The sequence below is a fragment of the Bactrocera tryoni genome, unplaced genomic scaffold, assembly GCF_016617805.1.
Source record: "Bactrocera tryoni isolate S06 unplaced genomic scaffold, CSIRO_BtryS06_freeze2 scaffold_25, whole genome shotgun sequence".
NCBI classification, from domain to species: domain Eukaryota; kingdom Metazoa; phylum Arthropoda; class Insecta; order Diptera; family Tephritidae; genus Bactrocera; species Bactrocera tryoni.
In genome coordinates, this window is record NW_024395977.1 from 26,669,701 (window position 1) to 26,693,176 (window position 23,476).

The 23,476-nt window shown below is 37.2% G+C and overlaps 1 protein-coding gene across 11 annotated transcripts in view; it reads right to left on the bottom strand.

Annotated features, from left to right (window-relative positions):
• Positions 1 to 23,476, bottom strand: part of LOC120780668 (inositol polyphosphate-5-phosphatase A) — a 530,962-nt gene that overhangs the window by 56,288 nt on the left and 451,198 nt on the right. Inside the window, exon 10 of one of the 11 annotated variants that reach the window (XM_040112932.1) lies at positions 16,914 to 17,007. The exons of the other annotated variants lie outside the window; for them this stretch is intronic. Coding sequence (XP_039968866.1) covers positions 16,952 to 17,007 — 56 coding nt within the window. The 3' untranslated portion in view covers positions 16,914 to 16,951. Of the gene's footprint in view, positions 1 to 16,913; positions 17,008 to 23,476 lie in introns of those variants that run through there. 11 annotated transcript variants of the gene reach the window in all.

The following is a 23,476-nucleotide window of genomic DNA, read 5'->3' on the forward strand; positions in this document are numbered from 1 at the left end:
AATTGTATTAAACAAAATATAAAACAAAGAGAGACTTTTTTAATAAAATTTAAAAATTGTGAAATAAGCGTATTTAACACATCATGTACTAATGTAAAAAAGGAAGTATATGAATCCTTTGTATTACCAAATGTTATAACTAAAATTAAAGAAAATACAAATTTTGCTAATAAGGAATTAAGACTGGAAACATTGTATGTGAAACAACTCCAGCATGAAAACAATATTGAATTTTTGATAAATAAAAGCGATAGTTCCTCAATAATTAGCTTAAGTTCTGATATAATAATAATTGTAATAATTATAATCGTTAAAGCATTTTTGTATAAAATTCGTCAAAAAGTATATTTGTCAACTGAATCTAGTGCAGAGGACGTACTAAACATGCGGAAAGGTCCTTTTTTGCAAATAACAACGGCACACCCTACGATCAACACTGATTGGGGACAACCGATTTAAGAGGGGAAGAGTTAACACAACACTTGTTACCCAAGTATCGACTTACAACTTCCGGCACGTGTGACCGAAATGCACTAGAAAGTGCATGGTCAGCGTCTGCACTACCTGTTGTGCAGCATAAGATTCGTGGAAGCGAATCACGCCACTTATAATTACTAAAGTTAGAATTAAGTATAAATATTGTAATTCGGTTAAGCTAACTTCAGTTTGAAAAGTCAAATAAAGATACGCGGTAACGCTGCCCCAATGCTGCTCCGTGAAAAAAATTATATTTTTTTGGTTTTCCAATAACCAAAAGATTAACTTATATAACTAGTATGTGTAGGTACTCAAAATATTTATAAATGAGAGAAATAGCAGATAAAGTCAACACCGTAGACAATGCACAGTGGATCCGCTTGTATGGAACAGCGGCCAAAAATACTTTTCTTGACATAGCGGGTTGAAATTCTTTTCAAAAATAAAGATAAGAAAAAAAAAAAAAAATTGACAAATCAAACGACTATATCCAATAGCTCCCATAGGAATGATCGAAACAAACTGAATAATTTTTTTTTTTAATGAAATTGAAATTATTTTATTTTATCTACATTGCAGTTATATTTTTAGAAAAATGTTGTTTTACCTATACATACATATCATCAAAAATCCAATATAAAAAAACAATAAAAGAAAAATTAAGGAAACAAAAATTATATAGAATCATCTAGTAATTCATAAACAGGTTTCAACGAAGTCGACTTGTCTTTTTTTGGAAGTTGTCTCTGTCCTGTTATAAAGGGATCTGAGCGCAACAATAGTGCATTAATGACATCTGTGTTTGTTAAAGTACGTGACACTTTCCGACTGTGCTGAAGTCTACATTTTTTTATTTCCTTGTTATTGGACTCTGCAGCTTCCTCCGAAAGCTCTCCAATCGACCCTAATGCAGCTCTATCACAGCAGAACCTTGTGAAGGGTTGCCGGCAAATAGTACCATGGATATGCAGTTATCAGATCTTTAGCTGTATCCAGCGCGTAGAGTTTAAATTTCTCCGCATTAATTTTATACCCCGATGCCATGGCTTGCAATAATTTTGCACACCTATGAATCAAACATTCATCAATTCCTGTGATTTCGGAACTCAAGGCTGCATTAGAAAAGAAATTTCTTGCGATATTTCCATCGTTGGACGATCCTCTACCTCCATATCTAGGTTTGTCCACTATTATACCCATTTTTTAGCGAAATTCCGTCTGAATTTTGTTTTTTCCCTCCAATACTTTACTTTTCTTCTCTGTGTCTCTTACTTGCTACATTTTGACCTCTAGTTTATATGAAACATGTAAAAAGTATTCAAAGAAGCGTATGTATGAATGCAGTGGAGATAAGCCAAATTCATAAAATGTTGTGCGAACTTCTTTACTCTAACATTTTTGAACATCGTTCATTTCTGTTGGCCGTGCTGAACATATATAACACTTTGCAGCGGAAGATTCGCTGATCGCGTTGCACACTTTTCCATCTACCATAGTAAGGTGCAAGCTATGTGTAATAACTATTTTTCTATTAGATGCGGTTAATTGTGTTGGCTTCAAAAGGCTAATTTTTTCCTTAAAATACTTCTCTTCTTTAATCGATAGTTCGGTTGTCTCTTTCTTGAATTGAAATCTGATCGGTCTACAGTAACGAGTCGATGATGGTCGGGGGTTTTTCCAAATTATTTGATCATCTATTTGCGAAACTAGTTGGAGAGATACGTATGATGTTACAAATAAGCTTCTATCGTTCAAATCACTGTATGAAAACTTTTGCTTATACTCGCTATGCCCCGTACTTCCGTCAAAGCCCCATTTTCCAATTAAAGTTAGATTGCTAACTGCATTCTCAGGAATAGTTTCAATTAAGTTGGTCTGAAGCTCTATTATACTAGATGCTGTACTGTTAAGTAAGCTCTGCAATTCGACTTCCGCATGGGATTCGTCTACAAAAATATTGTCTGGGTATCTACTTTTTTTGAATTTTGTATTTTTTGATAGCTTGGAAACAAATCAAAGGAAATTTTGCTGTTCACAAAATTTCTTATCAGCAAATACTGGTGTTTCGACATAGAGGTCTCCATTAATAGTGAAATAACTTCAATGGGATCTGCTGGCAGAATCTTTTGATTCTGATGTTCATTGCGTCATAAAAAAGACGTTCACAAAATACACAAAATAGATACTATCGACAAAATTAGTTTTTCATGAAATACTTTACAAGGATGTTAATTATTAACATCTCGATTTAAAGTTAATACCTTCAACTTCAAAATGCATTTTAAATAATCCAATTCCGAGCACTCTAGCAAACGTTTGATCTCTTTGAAGTTTGATTTTAATTTGACAAAATCACTCTGCGCGCAGCTGCGTTGCGAAAATGAACACGTGTTCACGCTTTCAATGCTGTTTTTAGAAAGTCCCGTTAGGTTTTCAGAAAAATGCGGTATGGTTTAAAGAAGATTGGACATTTAAGAGGCAATTGGTTTACATTTTGTTTCAATCGTGTGTTGTTGATTTTCTTGATTTTTGGCCTCTGACGGATCCACTGTGCAATGAGAGTATATTCACATCGATTGTATGTCACTATACCGACGACTACATATAAAACATAATCGTACGCCAACAGCTCATTCGACATCAAACGGTTCAGTTGATAGAAATCGCAGCAACATTAGCTAAACAAAATAACACCGATCCAGTTGCGGAAATATTTAACGCAGCATACGAGTATAATAGGACAATACACTCGGTGACAAAACAAAAACCAGTGGAAGTATTTTTCAATAGGAACAATTATCCGGAAATAAAAAAAAATTGATTGAAAAAAACAAATACAAAGTTTTAGATTATCATAATAAAAAAAAGAACATAAAAAGTTTATGAACCAAAACAATTAATTTACGCACTGTCAAAACGACGTACAAAAACTGAACAGAAGTATTTAAAATACATAGTTATAGGAAACCGTGAGGACATAGTTTTAGTAGAGAGAGGAGGAAGACAAGATGCCTTACATAAAGATAACATTCGTAACACTCCTATTGAATTTAATAATTAACATAAAAGCATACACAGTGAGCAATCTAAAAAATAAAAAAACTGACGACGCATACCTATATGAAGATACCGAATATTTATACCACTTATTTAATTTAACGACAATAATGGAAAAATATAAACAGATAGAATATAGATCATTTGGCAGGACACAACAGGAAATCATAAACGAGAATAGAATCTCAAATTTAATTGAACAAACTATTTCACACTCAACACAAAAGAGATCAATAAATTTTAGAGACTATAATAAAATTTCTAACTGGGACTCCAGATCATGACGATCTTATTACAATAAAAACACATTTAAATGAAATAATAGAAAATAATAATCAACAAAGAGTCATTAACTCATACTTTGAACAATTAATTTCAAAGGTTGATCCTCAATCAATCCCAACAAGCCTGGTCATATCAGAAACTTTAAATGAATTAGAAACCCTATTTGAAACTATAAATTCTGTAAAGACAGGAACTTACTTGTCTAAATCTTTAAATTTAAATGATAAAAAACAAATAATGAAAAACGAAAAGTTAGATATTCCAGTTTTAAATGTAATAGAATACTCCACAATAAATGTAATTAGAGTTAAGGATCCAGTTCAATGACACCATTAGAATAAATGGACGAAAGTACACAAACATACAGGATACAATAAAGCAGATAATCCAACATGAAGGCACCATAACAATTGATGAAGTAATCAACTCCAATGAAGAAACTAAATTTACGAATATGCGGAAGTTACATAAACTACTCATTCCAATTGAAGATCACCCGATCCAAACTTTATGCTAGACAATCACAACCTTTGGAATTATAGTCCTGATAATTTGGACACTACTCAAATTAATCAAACTACGACAAGTTACTCAAGAAAGAAAGAAACTACACGAACTTCAACAACTCACAGCCAACTTTACATTATAAAAATGAGGGAATTTTTTTATAAGAGAGAGGAGAGTTAATACCAGTATCAACGACCAGAGATAAAAGATCCCTAACTCTCCTGTCACTGGAAATGTGAGAGCCGCTCACCTTTCGAACTTTGACAGTTGACTGGATTGGGTAGGTTTTGACGTTTCGCATTTGGAAGAAAAGAGACGACAGGATTGAAATCCCGCGAAAATAATATTAGAATGGAGGAATTCGTAACGGCCATCGTTTCTTTGAAAAAAAAATTATAAGTAAAAAGTGTTAAGTGAAGTAGTGAACATATCAAATAAATCAGCAAATATAAACCTAAGTACCTTTAAAGTAATTTGCGTACATAATCATATATAAATCACATATTATTTTACAGCGAAAATGCCGAAAACACCAATGTGGAAAAAGTGCAAAATACCGTATTTAGATTTTCCAACGAGGGAAAAGATTTCGAACGGTAAGTAATTTTAATAGACTATAAACAGTGCAAAAAGTGACTGAATAATAAATAATAAAAACCCGGTGTTACAATTTAAGAAAAAAATAGAAAAAGTGTAATAGAATTATCGATACATTTCGATATTTTGAAATTTAATTTCTTAAGTATATATGTAAATGTTTCCGATGAAACACCAAAACATATTTTTGCTTGTGAGCGGCATTTTTCGGCAAAAATGCGCCTTGAAAAGCGATTACGTTCGAGGGCCGTTCTTGATATGAATTTAAAAGTTGAGCCTACATATGACGTCCCAAATTCTGAGTTAAAAAATACAATTTTATTGGGTTTCGAAGATTTTGCTCCCCAAGATGAAGAAGCTGCCTCAAATGCAATTTTAGAGCCTCTTCCATTTTTGAGGAGGATGTATCTCTTAATTTTGATAAGGCCGCGCAAACAAGTAGGGGTCTGACAGCAGGTACAGAAAGGAAGAAGAAATTGAGGGAAAAGAATAGGGTTTTGAAAATAAAGTTAGATGAAAAAGAGCAGGAAAATCGAAGTTTAAAGGCCCAGTTAGTTGAAATGATCGCAGAGTTAGAGATTAGGAGTAGGGGATTCACTTTCGAACAAAAGTTCGTGTCGGTTTCATGTGATGAAATGTTACTGAAATGTCATTTACAGTATGATAGGAAATTCGATAGGGTGATAGGAATTGAGGATTATTTCGATGAAAATCGCACTTCTAGATTATCAACAACTGCAATGACCATAATGGTGCAAGGTATAGATGGAGAGCCTTGGTCCCACCCATTGGCTTATTTTTTCGTAAAAGGTTCCTGCACAGGGGATGTCCTCAAGAAATACATTTTTGAAGCCATTACCCAACTGCAAAATATAGGACTAATTCCTTGCCATTTTGTTTGCGACCAGGGCACCAATTTTCAGAATTTCGCTAATTTGTTAGGTGTTTCAGCGTCATGGCCTTTTTTAATGTTAATAGCAAGGAAGTTTATTTTTTTACGATAGCCCCAATTTGATAAAAAGTAGTAAGTCCAGTTATCGGTGAGCGCATAAATTAACCGATGCTCATATTTATCCAAATCTTCTTTTTCTTCTTCTTAATTGGCCACTGCTTACGCGATTATAGCCGAGTGATCAACAGCGCGCCAGTCGTTTCTTCTTTTTGCTACGTGGCGCCAATTGGATGTTCCAACCGAAGCCAGGTCCTTCTCCTCTTGGTCTTTCCAACGGAATGGAGGTCTTCCTCTTCCTCTGCTTCCCCCGGCAGTTACTGCGTCGAATACTTTCAGAGCTGGAATGTTTTCGTCCATCCGGACAAAATGACTTAGCCAGCGCAGCCGCTGTCTTTTAATTCGCTGAACTATGTCAATGTCGTCGTATATCTCGTACAGCTCATCGTTCCGTCGAATGCGATATTCGCCGTGTCCAATGCGCAAAGGACCATAAATCTTTCACAGAACTTTTCTCTCGAAAACTCGCAACGTCGACTCATTAGTTGTTGACATCGTCCAAGCCTCTGCACCATATAGCAGGACGGGAATTATGAGTGACTTATAGAGTTTGGTTTTTGTTTGTCGGGAGAGGACTTTGCTTCTCAATTGCCTACTCAGTCCGAAGTAGCACCTGTTGGCAAGAGTTATCCTGCGTTGGATTTCTACGCTGACATTGCTGGTGGTGTTTACGCTGGTTCCAAGATAGACGAAACTATCCACAACTTCAAAGTTATGACTGTCAACAGTGACGTGAGAGCCAAGTCGCGAGTGCGACGACTGTTTGTTTGATGAGAGGAGATATTTCGTCTTGCCCTCGTTCACTACCAGACCCATTTGGTTTGCTTCCTTGTCCAGTCTGCAGAAAGCAGAACTAACGGCGGGGGTGTTGAGGCCAATGATATCAGTATCATCGGCATACGCCAGCAGCTGTACACTCTTATAAAAGATTGTACCTGTTCGATTAAGTTCTGCAGCTCGAATTATTTTCTCCAGCAGCAGGTTGAAGAAGTCGCACGATAGGGAGTCGACTTGTCTGAAACCTCGTTTGATATCGAACGGCTCGGAGAGGTCCTTCCCGAGCTTTTGGTGTTGCTCAACGTCAGTTTACACAGCCGTATTAGTTTTGGGGGGATACCAAATTCAGACATCGCGGCATAAAGGCAGCTCCTTTTCTTGCTGTCGAAAGCAGCTTTGAAATCGACGAAGAGGTGGTGTGTGTCGATTCTCATTTCACGGGTCTTTTCCAAGCTTTGTCGCATGGTGAATATCTGGTCGGTTGTTGATTTTCCAGGTCTAAAGCCACACTGATAAGGTCCAATCAGTTTTTTGACGGTGGCCTTTAATCTTTCACACAATACGCTCGATAGAACCTTATATGCGATGTTGAGGAGACTTGTCCCACGGTAGTTGGCGCAGATTGTGGGGTCTCCTTTTTTATGGATTGGACAGAGCACATTTAAATTCCAATCATTGGGCACGCTTTCGTCCGACCATATTTTACAAAGAAGCTGATGCATGCTCGTTATCAGTTCTTCGTCTCCGTGTTTGAATAGCTCGGCCGGCAATCCATCGGCCCCGCCGCTTTGTTGCACTTCAGGCGGGTAATTGCTATTCGAACTTCTTCATGGTCGGGCAATGGAACGTCTGCTCCATCGTCATCGATTGGGGAATCGGGTTCGCATTCTCCTGGCATTGTGCGTTCACTGCCATTCTGCAGGCTGAAGAAGTGTTCCCTCCATAATTTAAGTATGCTGTATAGCCTGTCGGCCAGCTTATCAAGCTCTTCGTATTCACGCATTTCGGCCTCTTTCTTTTTCTGTCTGAAAAAATGTTTCTCGCTTCCTTTCTCTACTCTCGGTATATATCCCATCCCGCACGTGTTGTGGCCGATCGTAACGTTGCAAGGAAGGCAGTCTGTTTTTTCTCCGCTGCGACACGGCACTCCTCGTCGTACCAGCTGTTCTTTTGCACTTTCCCAAACACTAGAGACGTGTGTTCCGTCTATCACAACATGTTCGATCTGGTTGGTAGTTCTTCGATCTGGAGACAGCCAGGTAGCTTGATGAATCTTCTTATGCTGGAATCTAGTACTACAGATAACCATATTTCGGGCCCAGGCGAAGTCGATCAGCCTCAACCCATTTGGGAATGTTTCGTCGTGGAGGCTGAATTTGTCGACCGTAGTGCAAAAGAAACCTTCTTTGCCCGCCCTGGTGTTAAAGTCGCCAAGCAAGATTGTGACATCGTGGGGGGGCAGCTCTCATCAGTGCGCTCCAAGCACTCATAAAAGGCATCTTTGGTCACATCGTTCTTCTCTTCCGTCGAGGCGTGGGCGCAAATAAGCGATATGTTGAAGAACCTCGCTTTGATGTGGATTGTGGCTAGACGTTTTTTCACCTTAGTGAATGATAGTACTCGGCGATGGAGTCTTTCTCCCACCAAGAATCCCAAACCAAACTTGCGCTCCTTTATATGGCCACTGTAGTAAATGCCACAAGGACCTACTCGTCTCTGTCCTTGTCCCGTCCATCGTATTTCTTGGACGGCGGTTTTGTCAGCCTTTATTTTCACGAGGATATCAACCAGCTGAGCAGCGGCACCTTCTCAATTAAGGGACCGGACATTCCAGGTGCATGCCCTTAAATCGTAGTCCTTATTTCGTGTGCCATGGTCGTCATCAAAAGAGGGGTCTCTCATCCGAGGCTTGTTGCTTCCTTTCATTGGGGGTGTTTTTTTTTACGTGGCGGGTCCCAAATATAGCGCACAACTCTGCGGAGGGGATTTTTCGCCTTCTGACTTTAGCTCGCCTTCAAACGGATGTTCTTTGGCTACCCAGAGGATACTTGGTTAAAGACCGGAAGTTGTGAGCTGCTTGAGTCATATGTAAAATAATCGTTTCTGGTCACTCCCAAGTGAATGGTGATCAGAGAACTTTCCTCACTTACGTGAACTTCTACACATGACTCCATCCTCCAAATCCTTCCAAAAAATTAAGGTTAAATTCGCGTCTCAAGTATTGAGTAATACGGTCGCTTCTGGTATGTTGTCCCTATAAAGCTCGGGAGCCTTAAGCTCGAATAGTAGGAGCTTTATTAATACCGCTGAATTCGTTTCGTTTTTTAATAAATTATTTAATGTTTTAAATAGCAGTTTCGTTGAGGCTGTTGTACCCACTAAAAGAGTGTTTGTATGCTCCCCTGAACAGTTAGAGTTTTTAAATGAGGCAGAAAAAATTCTGAAAACTATTCGGGTCGTAGACGATTTAGAAAGCAACACAACAATATTAACAGTTTAAGACGATTGTGGCCGAAGGCCGCCAATGCAGTAAAGAATTATATGCGGAAAACTAATGTGTTATATATTTCCTGTCATTTGGGTATTATTTGCTTTCTTTATTTCTTTTGTCTCTTCTGTAAAATATGAACGTAAGGTAGCACTGATTATTAGTTAGAATGCAACCCTTTTGTTATTGTGTGAACAAAAATATTTTTTTTTTTTTTTGTTTGCATTTATTTATTTACAATCTATCAATAAGACAATAAGTAAATTAGTTCAAAAATAATATTATAACATACATAGTTGAACTCCAATGAGAACAGCTATTATATTCAAAATTCTATAATTAAGAATTTATTTACAATATTTACAAAGTTTAATCTCTAAAAGGTAAATCTAAAACGTGATTTCTTTTAAGCCTTCGAGTTGTATCGCTATTATCCAGTAGAGTTATTGCCAGAACATTTTCATGACCATGTAGCTTTTCAACATACTTTGTGCTTATACTTTTTATTTCTTCTTTAACATATTTAATATTTAAATCTTTGTGTATTTGATCATTAGCCACAAACCAAGGGGCGTCAACAATAAGTCTAAGAGTGATGGACTGATATCGTTGAAGGATTTCAATATTTGATTGGCTTGCAGTACCCCATAACTGTATACCATAGGTCCACATAGGCTTCAAGATAGCCTTATAAAGTCGAACTTTGTTCTCCAAACTAAGCTGAGATTTTCGCCCAAGAAGCCAATTCATTTTTTTTGTTTTAAAAAAAAAAAACAAAAAATAAAATAAATAATTGATCAAAAGTTAAATGCTGAATAAAAGTAATTTTTGCATTATTTATTATATAATAAATGGTTAGAAACGAATAAGTGAAATGTTAGTGGATATAAAAATTAAAAATAATACTAAAAAATTCATTATAAATGGGAGAAACAGGCATTTTAAATAGTTGAATTTTTGAACTTTGAATGCAAATATCTCAAAAACCATAAGTCAGCGGCAACTGTATGTATATATTTTCTTAATCTGGAGGACCTCCTCTATTCGTACATGCCCGTTTTAACCCCGAAATCCGGGGATGCTATTCTAAAATTTACTCTCCATTTGTCTCGCTTCCTCATGCATTCTGGAGAAAGCAGAATTAACTGCCCGGTTGCTGAGGCCAATGATGTCAATATCATCGGCGTACGCCAGCAGCTGAACACTCTTAGAGGCTCTCTCACTCACTCTCTTCAACCTTTTCATACTCACGCATTTCAGCCTCCTTCTTTTTTGTATGAAAATGCGTCTCGCTTCTTTCTTCAACTTTCGATATCTATCCCATCCCGCACGTGCTGTGGTCGATTGTAACGTCGCGAAGTAGGCAGTCTGCTTTCTTTCCACCGCGACACTGCACATCTCATCGTACGAGCTATTCTTTGGCCTTTTCCGAAAACCAAAGGTTTTGTATGTAGCTGTACGTATGGAGCTTGAAATGCCGTCTCACAGTTATCTTATACCGAGTTGCTGATGAGTGCAGGAGTACAAGTCAAGCAGAAAAGCGTTGGGCTGTCTGTTGTCATTGCAGCTTCTCTACGTCAAACCTACTTTGTGTTTGTTGACGAGCGTCTAAATGGATACGTGTGTTCCGTCCGGGGGCGTCCAGCGATAGGTACGCTGGAACCACTTATAGAAGCCTTCTTTGGTCACGTTGTCCTTTTCTTGTGGCTAGACATTCATTCACCGTAGTGAATGCCATGACTCGACGACGGAGTCTCTCTCCCACTACGAATTCTAAACCGAATTTGCGCTCCTTTATATGGCCACTATAGTAATGCCACAAAGACCTACTCGCCTACATCGTATTTCCTGGACAGCCTTTACTCTAACGAGAACATCAACCAGCTGGGCAGCGGCCCCTTCCTAATTAATGGACCGGCATTCCAAGTGCATACGCTAAAATGGTAAACCTTAGCACTTTTTCAGTGGTGGTCATCAAAAGAGGGTCTTTCATTCGAAGATTTTTTCTTCTTTTCGTTGGTAGAGTTCTTTACGTGGCGGGTCCCAAACCCAGCTCACAACCCTGGGTAAGTGATGTTTCGCTTTCTTCCTTTAAGTCGCCTTCAAATGTATGTTCTTTGGCTACCCAGAGGATACTTGGCCTAAGATCGGAAGTCGTGAGCTGCTTGAGCCATACTTAGAAGTATCATTTCTGGCCACTCCCAAGTGAATGGCGCTCAGAGAACTTTCCTCACTTGCGTAAACTTCTACACATGGCAATGTTAGGAGATATTTTATCGAATGCACAATACGCTTACATAAAGGGTAAATCAACCGAAACTGGCCAACACGATTATTGATTAACTTAATTGTAGAGTCACTATTTCACAAACAATAAACAATGGCTGCCTTTCTTGGCTTAGATGAAGCTTTCAACAACATAGAAATATGCACGATTGCCGATTCTCTGTCATATTGTGGTATTGTCGACATGGCTTGAGGATAAATAAGATCTATGCTTATGAACTAAATGATTATAGCATCAAATAGATAAACAACACACAAATGGAGGCGACATATTATTAATGATATCAGGAATGTTAACTTCAACAAGTAAGTGAGATTATGGAAAAAGCCTCACACCTATGAGCCGCGAATTACGGACTAGGTTTAAGCCCTACTAAAAAGGAACTGATGCTGTTCACTAATAAACAAAGCGTATATAGCCTAGTACGTCTGCAAACGACTACTCAGCAGGAAATATGGCCTTAAGCAAAATATAGTCATGTGTATGTGTACGGCCTTTTCTACGTATGCAGTACTGGTTTGGTGACCAGTATTAAAGAAACAATTTTCACCTCACCTTTTCATAAGCATAAACTGATTTTTTTTATAAAGTTATTATTAGCTTCACCTATGATTTTTGGTTTACCATTACTTTTCCAAAAACTGCAATTTCGCTTAAAGCAAATATTTTAAGAACCCCTACCAAACATGCGAAAATGAATGAAATCGGTTTAAAAACCGGACAACAACCACGCTTACTTACTGAATAGAGTCATTTAAAATTCCATATGACTTTTACTTTCCAGTACATAATTAAAACAGGATCAAACTCCCACATATCGAATATGTGGACTTCAGTGCGTATGGCTAACTTTTTGCTGAAAATATCGGCTAATATATAAGATATGTTATTGAAATTCGATGAAAATGATTCTTTTATAATAACACACTGCTATGTAAAATTACGTTGAATCGGGTCAATATTCCCCTATCTCTCATATACCTAATATGAAGATTTTCGAACTTCATAACTTTTTTCAAATTGCCCGAATTTAACTTTTTTTTTGGTTAAATTCAGCTTAATCATTCACCTTTCCAAAATTATATGGTACACATTGGGATTGGTAACTCTGGAGATATACAACAACAACACCTATTGATAAACTTCCCGCTGACTTTACTCTATATATGTTTCTATTTATATACATACTTATGTATGTATATATTTGCTTGAGAATAAGTTCTCAAGTATATCTGAACATACATGACATTGTTTCGATATAACTAAAATTGGTTTTGGCTTAATCCTTATGTCCTATAGTGACTTTCGGTTCTTTGGTTGACGTTTTTCCCACCAAATCAATATAATAGGTTGTCAAAAAAGTCTTGCGGTATTTTCGCTAGTTGGCGCTGAAAGCGCGTAGTTCTAGTTTTATTCGTCGCATCGGGTCATGCGAAAGCTCATTTCACGCGCTAACACGTGTTTGATTGTCGTTTCTTTTAAGTCGTTCGTGAGTTATAGCGTCGCAAACATGGTGCAAAATAAAGAGAAAATACGGCATATTTTACAGTACCTACTACTACGATAAAGGCAAAAATGCATCTCAAGCCGCCAATGAAATTTGAGCAGTTTATGGACCCGATACAGTTTCCATTTCCACCGCACAAGGCTACATTTTTATACTTCTACGAAGGCTGTCTGATAAATAACCGACCTAACCATGATGCACGCGACTTTTTCAAATTTTTTTATTTTTATTTTTCTACATAGTCTCCTTGTAACTCCACACGCTTCTCCCAGCGATGCTCCCATCTCTGCAACCCTTCCAAATAGAGCGCTGGAAATGTTCATGTGCGCACGTTTGTGGTCTAGCGTAAGCAAACGCGGCACCCAACGCGCGGACAGCTTTCTCATGCCCAAATCTTGGTTTAATATGTGACAAACACGTTCTTTTGACATCTTCATAATCTCAGCTATTTCCCTAACTTTAATCCGGCGGTCGTCTAGTAGCAATTGATGAACCTTAGCGATGTTATCGTTAGTGGTTACAGTGTTTGGACGCCCAGGACGTTCATCATCTTCCAAGCTCCTGCGACCATGTTTAAATTCAGCTGCCCAAAATTTTACGGTGGTAAACGATGGTGCTGAGTCACCATACACAGTGTCCAACTCATCTTTGATTTGTGAAGGCGTATTGCCTTTCAAAAGTAACAAATTTAATTACAGCTCGATATTCAATATTTTCCATTTTGGGGAAATCACCGAAATAGACTCACAAAAACGACTGTCAACAGATAATTACGCAAGATAAATTTCTGAAATTTTGGCGAGTAGCTATTATAATATGCACAATTTGAAGTAGATACTTTTTTTCAGATGTGCCGCTAGCTTCACGTTGAGGTCGGTTATTTATCAGACAGCCCTCGTACAACATGTTGCTACAAATTATACAAGTTTTGTTCATCCGTCCGTCCGTCTGTTGGCATAACAAAGTCGGAAATGAAGATTGTTATTGGTACAATGAAACGCAACAATGAGAAGCACATGCGGATTGATAATGTTTAAAAGTGAGCGTTGCCCTACCCCTAATAAGTTTAATAAACATATCTCCCATTCGAGCTACATATATCACTCAAATTTTCATTTCAACACCTTTTGCGACATTATGAAAATACGTGAAAACATGCTCACACCGGCTTTGTTAAAAACTACTAGAAATGCGATAAATCAATAATGCGTCTGAAGCACTCGATTTTACGTTGTGGATGGCAAAAGATGGCTTTACGTGAGCCGGTGTCAAAAACAGACCATGGTCGTGGCACCGCCCACATTTCGATGAAAACCTATATTTCAGGATCTACTCGACCGATGTCGACCAGATTTGGTATGCGTATTACCTTGACATTCTCATGCTACAGTACGAAAATCGGCTACAACCAAGCCTACTTAAATTCCATCTGATTTTTTCTTTCACTTTCCAGTATACGAATCAACCAATTAATATATCGGGACATAAATTTGCACGAATGCCATTAAGGTATGACAACTTGTCGAAATCGGACACTAACTATTCTAGCCCCAGAAACCGGAACTGTGGGGCCTAGATCCTATGAAGAAAATATTGGTCAATGTGAAAGATATATAATTTAAAATAGGAGAAGAGCTTTTCCTGATAATAATATGTCTGTATGCCAAAAATGGGAATGGGAATGAATCGGGTCAATACTACCTATCCTCATACACCCAATAAAAGATATGTCAGTCAAAATGTAAGATATTATATGTTAGCAAAATTAACTGAAAGTATAATATTAGATATACACTCGAGTTCCAATAATTCGAAATGGTAAGGTATTTAATTTCTTACGAATTACACAGGAATTCGATTTATCGAGATTTCCATGTATCGAGACTCAAGAAAGAAAAATTCGAATAAATGGAGCTTTTATATTTCACATCATGTTTACATATCTAATTTTATTGGAAATAAAAAAATAATATATGTATGTATATTTATTTGTACGTTTTACAAATTTAATAAAAATTAAATAGAACAATAAAATTATAATACCAAAAAATTAAGCGTTAAAAAAATTTGTAATTTTCTACCTAACCAGTACGGTTGTCAAATACACTGCCAATAACATATTGTGTTAAAAAAGTTTTAATTTAGGAATTAACGCTCTGGCTTTTAAATTGGATAAAATTTCATCTCCTTCGGCGTCATCATCATCCTCGTCACGTTCGTTACTTATATGCGTATCTTCTTCCAATATGCCATTTTCTGTCAACATACCAGATACAGCAAATTATTTACCAACGACGACGTATTCCTTAAAAGTACCGAAATATAAAGAGTTCTCAGAAGTAGTTGCTCAAAGATAATATGATATGTTTAATAAGTCAGCGTTTAATATTTTACTGAAACCGCACTTATATAACAAGCCAGTTTCGTCTGCATTACATATGTTCATTGACTCGTAATCCTTAATGGATCACTCAGCTTTTCTTTCCATTAGAACATACGCGTTCATCAATCTAGGCAACCACTTCTTCTTCTTTACAGGCGTAGAAACCGCTTACGCGGTTAAAGGCGAGTTAACAACAGCGTGCCAGTCGTTTTTTCTTTTCACTACGTGACGCCAATTGGAGATTCCAAGCGAAGCCAGTTCCCTCCCACTTGGTGCTTTCAACGGAGTGGAGGTCTTCCTCTGCTTCCCACGGCGGGTACTGCGGCAAATACTTTCAGAGCTGGAGTGTTTTCGTCCTTTCGGACGACATGACTCAGCAAGCGTAGCCGCTGTCTTTTAATTTGCTGAACTATGTCAATGTCGTCCTATATCTTATACAGCTCATCGTTCCATCGAATGCGATTTTCGCATTGGCCAACGCGCAAAAGACCATAAATCTTTCGAAGAACTTTTCTCACGAAAAAACGCCGACTCATCAGATGTTGTTATCGTCTATTCCTCTGCACCATATAGCAGGACAGGAATAATGAGTGAATTATAGAGTTTTGTTTTTGTTCATCCAGAGAGGACTTTACTTCTCAATTGCCTACTTAGTCCGAAGCAGAACCTGTTGGCAAGAGATATCTTCCGTTGGATTTCGAAGCTATTGTTGGTGTTGATGCTGTTTTCAAGATAGACGAAATTATCTACGACTTCAAAGTTATGACTGTCAAAAGTGACGTGAGAGCCAAGTCGCGATTGCGACGACTGTCTGTTTGATCACAAGAGTCATTTCGTCTTGTCCTCTTTCACTACCAGACCCACTTGCTTCGCCGCTTTTTCCATTCTGGAGAAAGTTCTGCGTGGCGTGGTTGTTAAAGCCAATGATATCAATATAATCGGCGTACGCTAGCAGCTGCCCACTCTTATAGAAGATTGTACCTTCTCTATTTTGTTTTGCAGCGCGAACTATTTTCTCCAAGAGTAGATTGAAGAAAATCACTCGAAAAGGAGTTATCTGAACCCCGTTTGGTATCGAACGGCTCGGAGAGGTCCATCCCGATCCTGACATAGTTTTTGGCATAAAGGCAGCTCCTTTTTGTGCTGTCAAAGGCAGCTTTGAAATCGACGGTGAGTGTCGATTTCCTTTTCTCCGGACTTTTCCAATATTTTGCGCATGGTGAATATCTGGTCAGTTGTTGATTTGTCAGTTCTAAAGCCACGCTCATAAGGTTCAATCAGTTTGTTGACGGTGGGCTTTAATCTTTCAATACGCTCGATAGAACCTTATATGCGATATTTAAGAGACTTATCCTACGGTAGTTGGTGCAGATTGTGGGGTCTCCCTTTTGGTGGATTGGACAGAGCACACTTAAATTCCAATCGTTTGGCATGCTTTCGTCCGACCATTTTTTTAAAGAAGCTGATGCATGCTCCTTATCAGTTCTTCGCCGTTGTGTTTGAATAGCTTGGCCCGCAATCCATGAGCTCCCGCTGCTTTGTTGTTCTTCAGACGGTTAATTGCTATTCGAACTTCTTCATGGTCGGACAATGGAACGTCTGTCGTCATGACAGTCTGCAAAACCTAACGGTGCTTTGACGAGAAGAAATTTCAAATTAAATTACGAATTAAAAGAGGTTACGAAAAAAATTTCGATTTGTAATAGGTTCAATACGAATTAACGAGAGAACCAAAATGTATGAAATTTTTACTAATTAACGGTTTTGTTTTTCAAGGATACACCTTTCTTTATAAATTAGTGACTTTTTCAATTTAGTAGTCCACAAAACGCCACTAACGGAAAATGTATAAAGTGCCATAACTATGCCGTAAATTAAGTTGCAGAACTTAAATTTGAAAAGTTTAGAAAGTGTGCGTGGCCCAGCTCTCTACTAAGATTTATGTATGTATATATATTCCAAACCAACAAAGTTATATTACCCAAACGTATACAAAATTAACCCTGACCCTACTTACGAAGTGTAAAAATAAGTTAAATCGGATAATAACCCCGCCCACTCCGATTTGGTTAAAAGCTACTAAAAGACTACTACTCGACCGATTTCAACCATACTATTCTTTTAATATTCCTATGTCACAGTGCCAAAATTGTAGAAATCAGACTGCAACCATGCCTACTTCCCATGTAACAAATTTTTAAATTCCATTTGATTCGTATTCATTCCAGTCTACAAATAGAGCATCAGTTAATACAAGGTGCATTCCAAAGTAAACAGGACTTAAAAAAACAAACAGAACAAAAGCAATTTGTTTTATTCAAAATAAAATCAATCAAAAAACCAGCTCGTTGGCCGGTATGTCCGCCAGTATGCCGGTGCTAGCCTTTGAACGGCCTCTACGTCTGCATAACGCTTTCCTTTTATGGGTAAATGCATTTTTCCGAAAGGAAAAACTCGCACGGTGCCCTATCAGGTGAATTTGGATAGTGGTTAATTGTTAAAATGTGATTTTTGGTCAAATAATCGTCCTTCGAATGATGGATTCTGAGCAATTTTTGGTCGTCAGTCAATTTGTGTGGAACAAACCGTGCGCACACCTTTCGTAAGCCCAAATGTTCGGTCAAAATGCAATAAATCGATGTTTTGGAGATGTTCAATTCCATTTCCATGAATTTCAATGATGATTTCGGCTGATTTTTGATTTATGCACAGCTTCGATGGAATTTCCGGTGATCACGGATATTGATTGGCCCACATGTTGATCGTCATTTATGTCGTCACGATCACTTTGAAAACGTTGAAACCACTCGTGCACTCTGCTACGGGATAGGCAATCATCGCCATAAACTTGTTTCATCAATTGAAACGTTTCGGTAAAAGTTTTAGCAATTTTAAAACAAAATTTAATGTTGGCTCGTTGTTCGAAGCTCATTTTCTCACCGATAACACAAACATACTGACACTTAAAACGTAATAACTTCAGTTCGAATCTATGAAATGTTATGAAATTCTCACTGGACAATCAATAAGGACAGCAGATTCTAACGCACCAGTCGACATATAGATGGCGCCATCAGGGGGCGCTAGATTCAAAAAGTCCTGTTTACTTTGGAAAACACCTTGTATAAGTGAACACACTGCTGGAAGAGTGCCTTACAGTATGCCACTTTAGGAACAAAATTGTCTAAATTGAGCTGAAACTGTTCAAGACCCCAGGAGCCACATTTAACTTTTGACAGATAATATCGGTCAATTCATCAATATGTGTAACTGATATTCATAGAGAATCCTTTTCTGATAATAGTATGTATGAATGTCAAAAATAGGTTGGATTGGGTCAATACTTACTAGGGTCAATACTCCACATATGTAATATAAAGATTTTTAACTTCCAGATGACTTTATACCGTTTATATCATACTAATATTATAAATGCGAATGTAAGTTTGTTTGTTACGCTTTCACGCAAAAACTACTTAAGGGGGGAGTAAGGTATTTTTGTTTTTTTTTTGCATTGTTTTTTATTTTATATTAATGTACAATATCTTAAGATTATTTTATGAAAATTTGAGAGCAATTATAGCAAAATTGACGTAGATATACACTTGTAAGTCTCCGCCCTCCGATTTGATTGTGAGCGTCTGTGAAACTTTAAAGCGTTTTTCCCACAACTCACATTTCCAAACACTATTTCCGTACATATTTTACGAGGTAACGCTGGAGAGTTTTTTTGTTCATACTTTTGATTTCGCAATAACAACTTAACCGATTTTTTCCCAAAAAATTGTGCTTTTCTCTTCAAAGTCTTCGAAAAAATTCAAAAATTGGAATTTCAAAAAAACCCTTACAGCGTTATCTGGGGAAAACTATTATCTAACGAATGAACTTTAATTTTTTGATTTCGGGTGATCCAGCAACGAGGAAAGATAAAAAAAATTGTCTGTCAAAAAATTGTCAAATTTAGCTACTTCAACGCCATCTAGCGTTACAGTAATGAAGTTTCAACCATGAATACTGTAATACCGTCCTACTGTATTACCGGCGGAGACGACAATATCAAATTCAATTGAATATACATAGTTTCAACTGTTTCTAATTTTTCTATATTTATTGTTATTTTCTTCTGTCGTTACATGAAGTGTGAAACTATTCAAATTTTTGAGGTAATCCGTAATTTATGTGTTTAGCTGTCAGTTTATTATTTTAGATCTTACTCGAAGATGTTAATTCTTACTATGCTTTCTTAGAAAATGTCTCGGAAGCGGAAATCTGGTATATCCAAATCATACTCATACTAATATTATAAATGCGAAAATGAAGTTTCAACAATGAATATTGTAATACCGTCCTACTTTATTACCGTTAAGCGTAGCTTTGCTGTTACTATAAATGAGGTACAAGGACAAACATTACAGGTAGCAGGAGTGCATTTAGAAAACCCATGCTTCTCTCATGGTCAACTTTATGTAGCCTGTTAACGTGTATCTAATGGCCAGAATTTACACATATTTGCACCCGAAGGGAAAACTTATAACATTGTCTACAAAAATATCCTAGATTAATACTTTGTATTTTATTTTTTTAAATTGTTAGAATTCAGAATTTTTTGATAAAATCGGATGAAAACTTGACTTAGCCCCTATAAAACTAATAATAGAAGATTGTTTCACTTGGTAGCACGTCGGTTCAATATACAAAATATAAGAAGAATTGAGAAAGGAAGATTGTCTTAATATTTTCGTGTTGCCGCGTAGAGGAAATCAAAAAATTGGTTGAAAGTATACTAAATGTTTTAAAACGAATAGGTCTTTGATCAAAATTTTAAAATTATTCTTCATTACTTATTACTGAGTTTGGTGTGCGTAACTGAACCCATTTGTTTTTTTGGTTTTCCTATGAAATTATTGGTTTATATTTCCTTTTCTAATTTTTATACTCTTGCAATCTCAGGATTGACTACTTGTGTGAGTAAAAACATAGATATCGTAATGAAATTTTGCACACGTGTTTCTTGGCAAAAAAGGTTGGACGACTTCCTAGATTAGCGACTAGAAGACTTTTTACGAGCCAAGCTCAAACTTAGACGATGGACGTGACGTGACGCCGCTCACTAATTTGGTATGTAATATTATCTTGACATTCTTATGCTCCTTGGACGCAATTGACTATATCCAAGTCTGCTTTTCTTACTTTCATTTTCCAGTATACAAATCAAGCAGCAATGAATCTATCGAGATAAAACATTGCCGAATATTGTGTTTAAAGTAAGCCAACTTGTAACCGAAAATTGTCAAAATCGGACTACACCTGTTATAGTGCCATGATATCAAATATGTAAACCATGAATACAAACCAATGTGAAATGCGATCAAGCAAAAATCGAAAGTCAAATTTTTAGCAACTGCAATTATAAAGGTGGGAACACCACAAGGAGCTTTGGAAGAAAGGGCTTTAATAAACAGAGACTGGTAAAAAAACTCCAATCTCATAGGAAGCTGATCAGATTTTTGAATCACCAAAAACAATATTTGCAACCAAGATAAGCGGCATCTCAGAATAATGCGTAAAGTTTCGTGCCGTAAAGTGGAAAAAAGACCCAGATTTAAATGCGAGTTTTCAGCTGAACAAAAATTTTAGTGTTATTCAAACTGCAAAGATTAGGAGACCAATAAAGAAATTTGAAAAGAAGCCATATACATATGTACATATATGGAAAAGTAAAATACATACTCAACCAACAAAATTACATTGATGAAGAAATAGAAGCTGACTTTTATCCAAAGTTTATAAACTAAAATATTAAAAAAGTTGAGAAAAGAAACAGTGGGTTGGATTGCATCTTGTAATATCGAAAAAAGAGGGCGAGATAGTACAGGAGGTAAGCACAGGAAAGGAAAAGGAACAAATTGTTAAGGCGAAAATTACAAGTATAGCAAACAAAATGTGAACGGAGGAAGTACCCTATAATTAGCGAAGGCACACATTTTGTAAAAGCAGTTAGATTTTTGAACAAAGATTTGAAGCGAGCGATAACACCAATTATAGGAAGTGAAGACAACAGGTGGAAGTTTATATCCCCGGAGAGTCCTCACTTTGTAGGAATTATGTATAAGCGCATAATCATCGTGAACCATTTTGTGACATGTCAACATTTGACCGACAGAAGTGCGAATATACCGCTACCAGCTACGACGTCACTTCGTTGACAAACATGACAAAATTACAAGATAATTTCGGTCACTCCCCTTATAACATTACATTAATATCTAAATACGCTCTGAGATAGTATGAGAGGGCTTTATAGGAGCCGGTTTGAAAATTGGACAATGGGCGTGGCACCGCCCAGTTTTGGGCCCCGACCAACCGATTTTGACTAATTTAGTCCTTTTTTTCCTATATTCTTCTTTACTGGCGCAGACACCGCCTACGCGATTATAGCCGAGTTAGCAAAAGTGCGCCAGTCGTTTCTTCTTTCTTTTTCCTATATTAAGGTGTGAAAATGGGCGTGAGCCAACTCAATTTTAAATTCGACGTGATGCTTTCAAAACGGGATATAATTTGCACTAATAATTCCTCCAAGGTATGCCACCTCATGACCAAAAATGTGGGATTCCTAGACCCCAAAGGTCGGTCAAAGTACGAGATATACAATTGAAATTCAGACAAAAAAATTTTGGAATTCCAAGCAAAACTGTTCAAGCATCAAGGTACAGAATATGTAGACTCCTGTATCTATATCTGACTTATTATTATTAATTATTTGATATACGAGTACATTTGAAATTCAGCCAAAATAATTTCCCAAAAAACAAAATCAGTGAATCAAAAATGGGTTGAATCGGGCAAATACTTCCCTTAGTCCTTGTTGACGCCGCCCTCGCCCAATTTCTTTTGCCACGTCTGTATCGGCAGAGCAATATTTTCTTTTGTTCCTTTTCGAAGTTTCAATTCGAACGCAACTAAACACTAACTAAAAAAAGTTGCGCGCGCTCTCTTCATTTGCGACAGCCTAGCAATACAGACGTGGTAAGTGTGTTTCCAATTTATTATATTTAAAATATATTTATTATAAGAAATCTTTTGTTTTTTATTTAATATTTGTGGAATAAATTGCGCCGACCGTTTCCCCACGGCCAACCACATCTTTGGAACGAACGAGCACCGTGCTCCACCACCCGAATTATCATTGGTCCTTCGAGCCGGATAACAGGTAACAAGTCGATTTTTTATTAAAGTGAAAGTGCATAATTTGCCCAATTTAGCAACACGCAGAGTTACAGCCAAACATATTTTGGATTTGTGCTCTGCAAGCTAAAAGGCAATAGATTGGTTAATTTGTGCATCATTTATGTACAAAACCAATTGTGCTGTGTGAAGTGGAGACCAAAACTTATTTTTGGCACTCTACCCACAAAATCAAAGCACAAGATTGCAGGTAGTATTGTACTTCATTTAAGTACAACAACAAATACACCTGGCAAATGCACTATTTCACTTTACAAAAAAAACCATACACACTGTTATCCGAATAAAATTATAAATTTCTTGGACGCACAAACCTCGTCTGGAGCGTCAACAATCTCTCTCGGTTTTTTGTTTTTTTTCCTTGTGGTTAATTTGAGTCTAGTCGCTCAACTCTGCCTTTCCAAATATTGCTCGAATAGCAATAAAGGCAAGCAGCAATAGCGCAGCTGCAGTTTCGCGAGTGCAAAAAAAAAAAAAAAAAAAAAAACAAACACAAAATTAAAACAAGTGAAGTGAGAATTTAGAAAAAGTGAAGTGAGCGACAGCGAGAAAGCCAAGCAGCACAGGCAAACTGCAAAGTCAGAGCAGCAAAGGCGAAGACCCAAAGACCAAGCAGCAAAGGGAGAGCAGCGAAGGCAAAGCAGCAAAGAGAAGCAGCACAGGCCAAGCAGCAAAGGGAGAGCAGCAAAGGCACAGCAGCAAAGGCAAAGCAGCGCAGCAGCCATCCCAGAAGGACTGCAACAAACAAATAGTGTAGTTTTAAATTAAATAACCCAGTGAACAAAAGTGAAAGTGAAGTGCTTGTGAATTTTTTTCTGTATTTGTATTTGGATTTTAATAAAGCAATTAAGCACAAA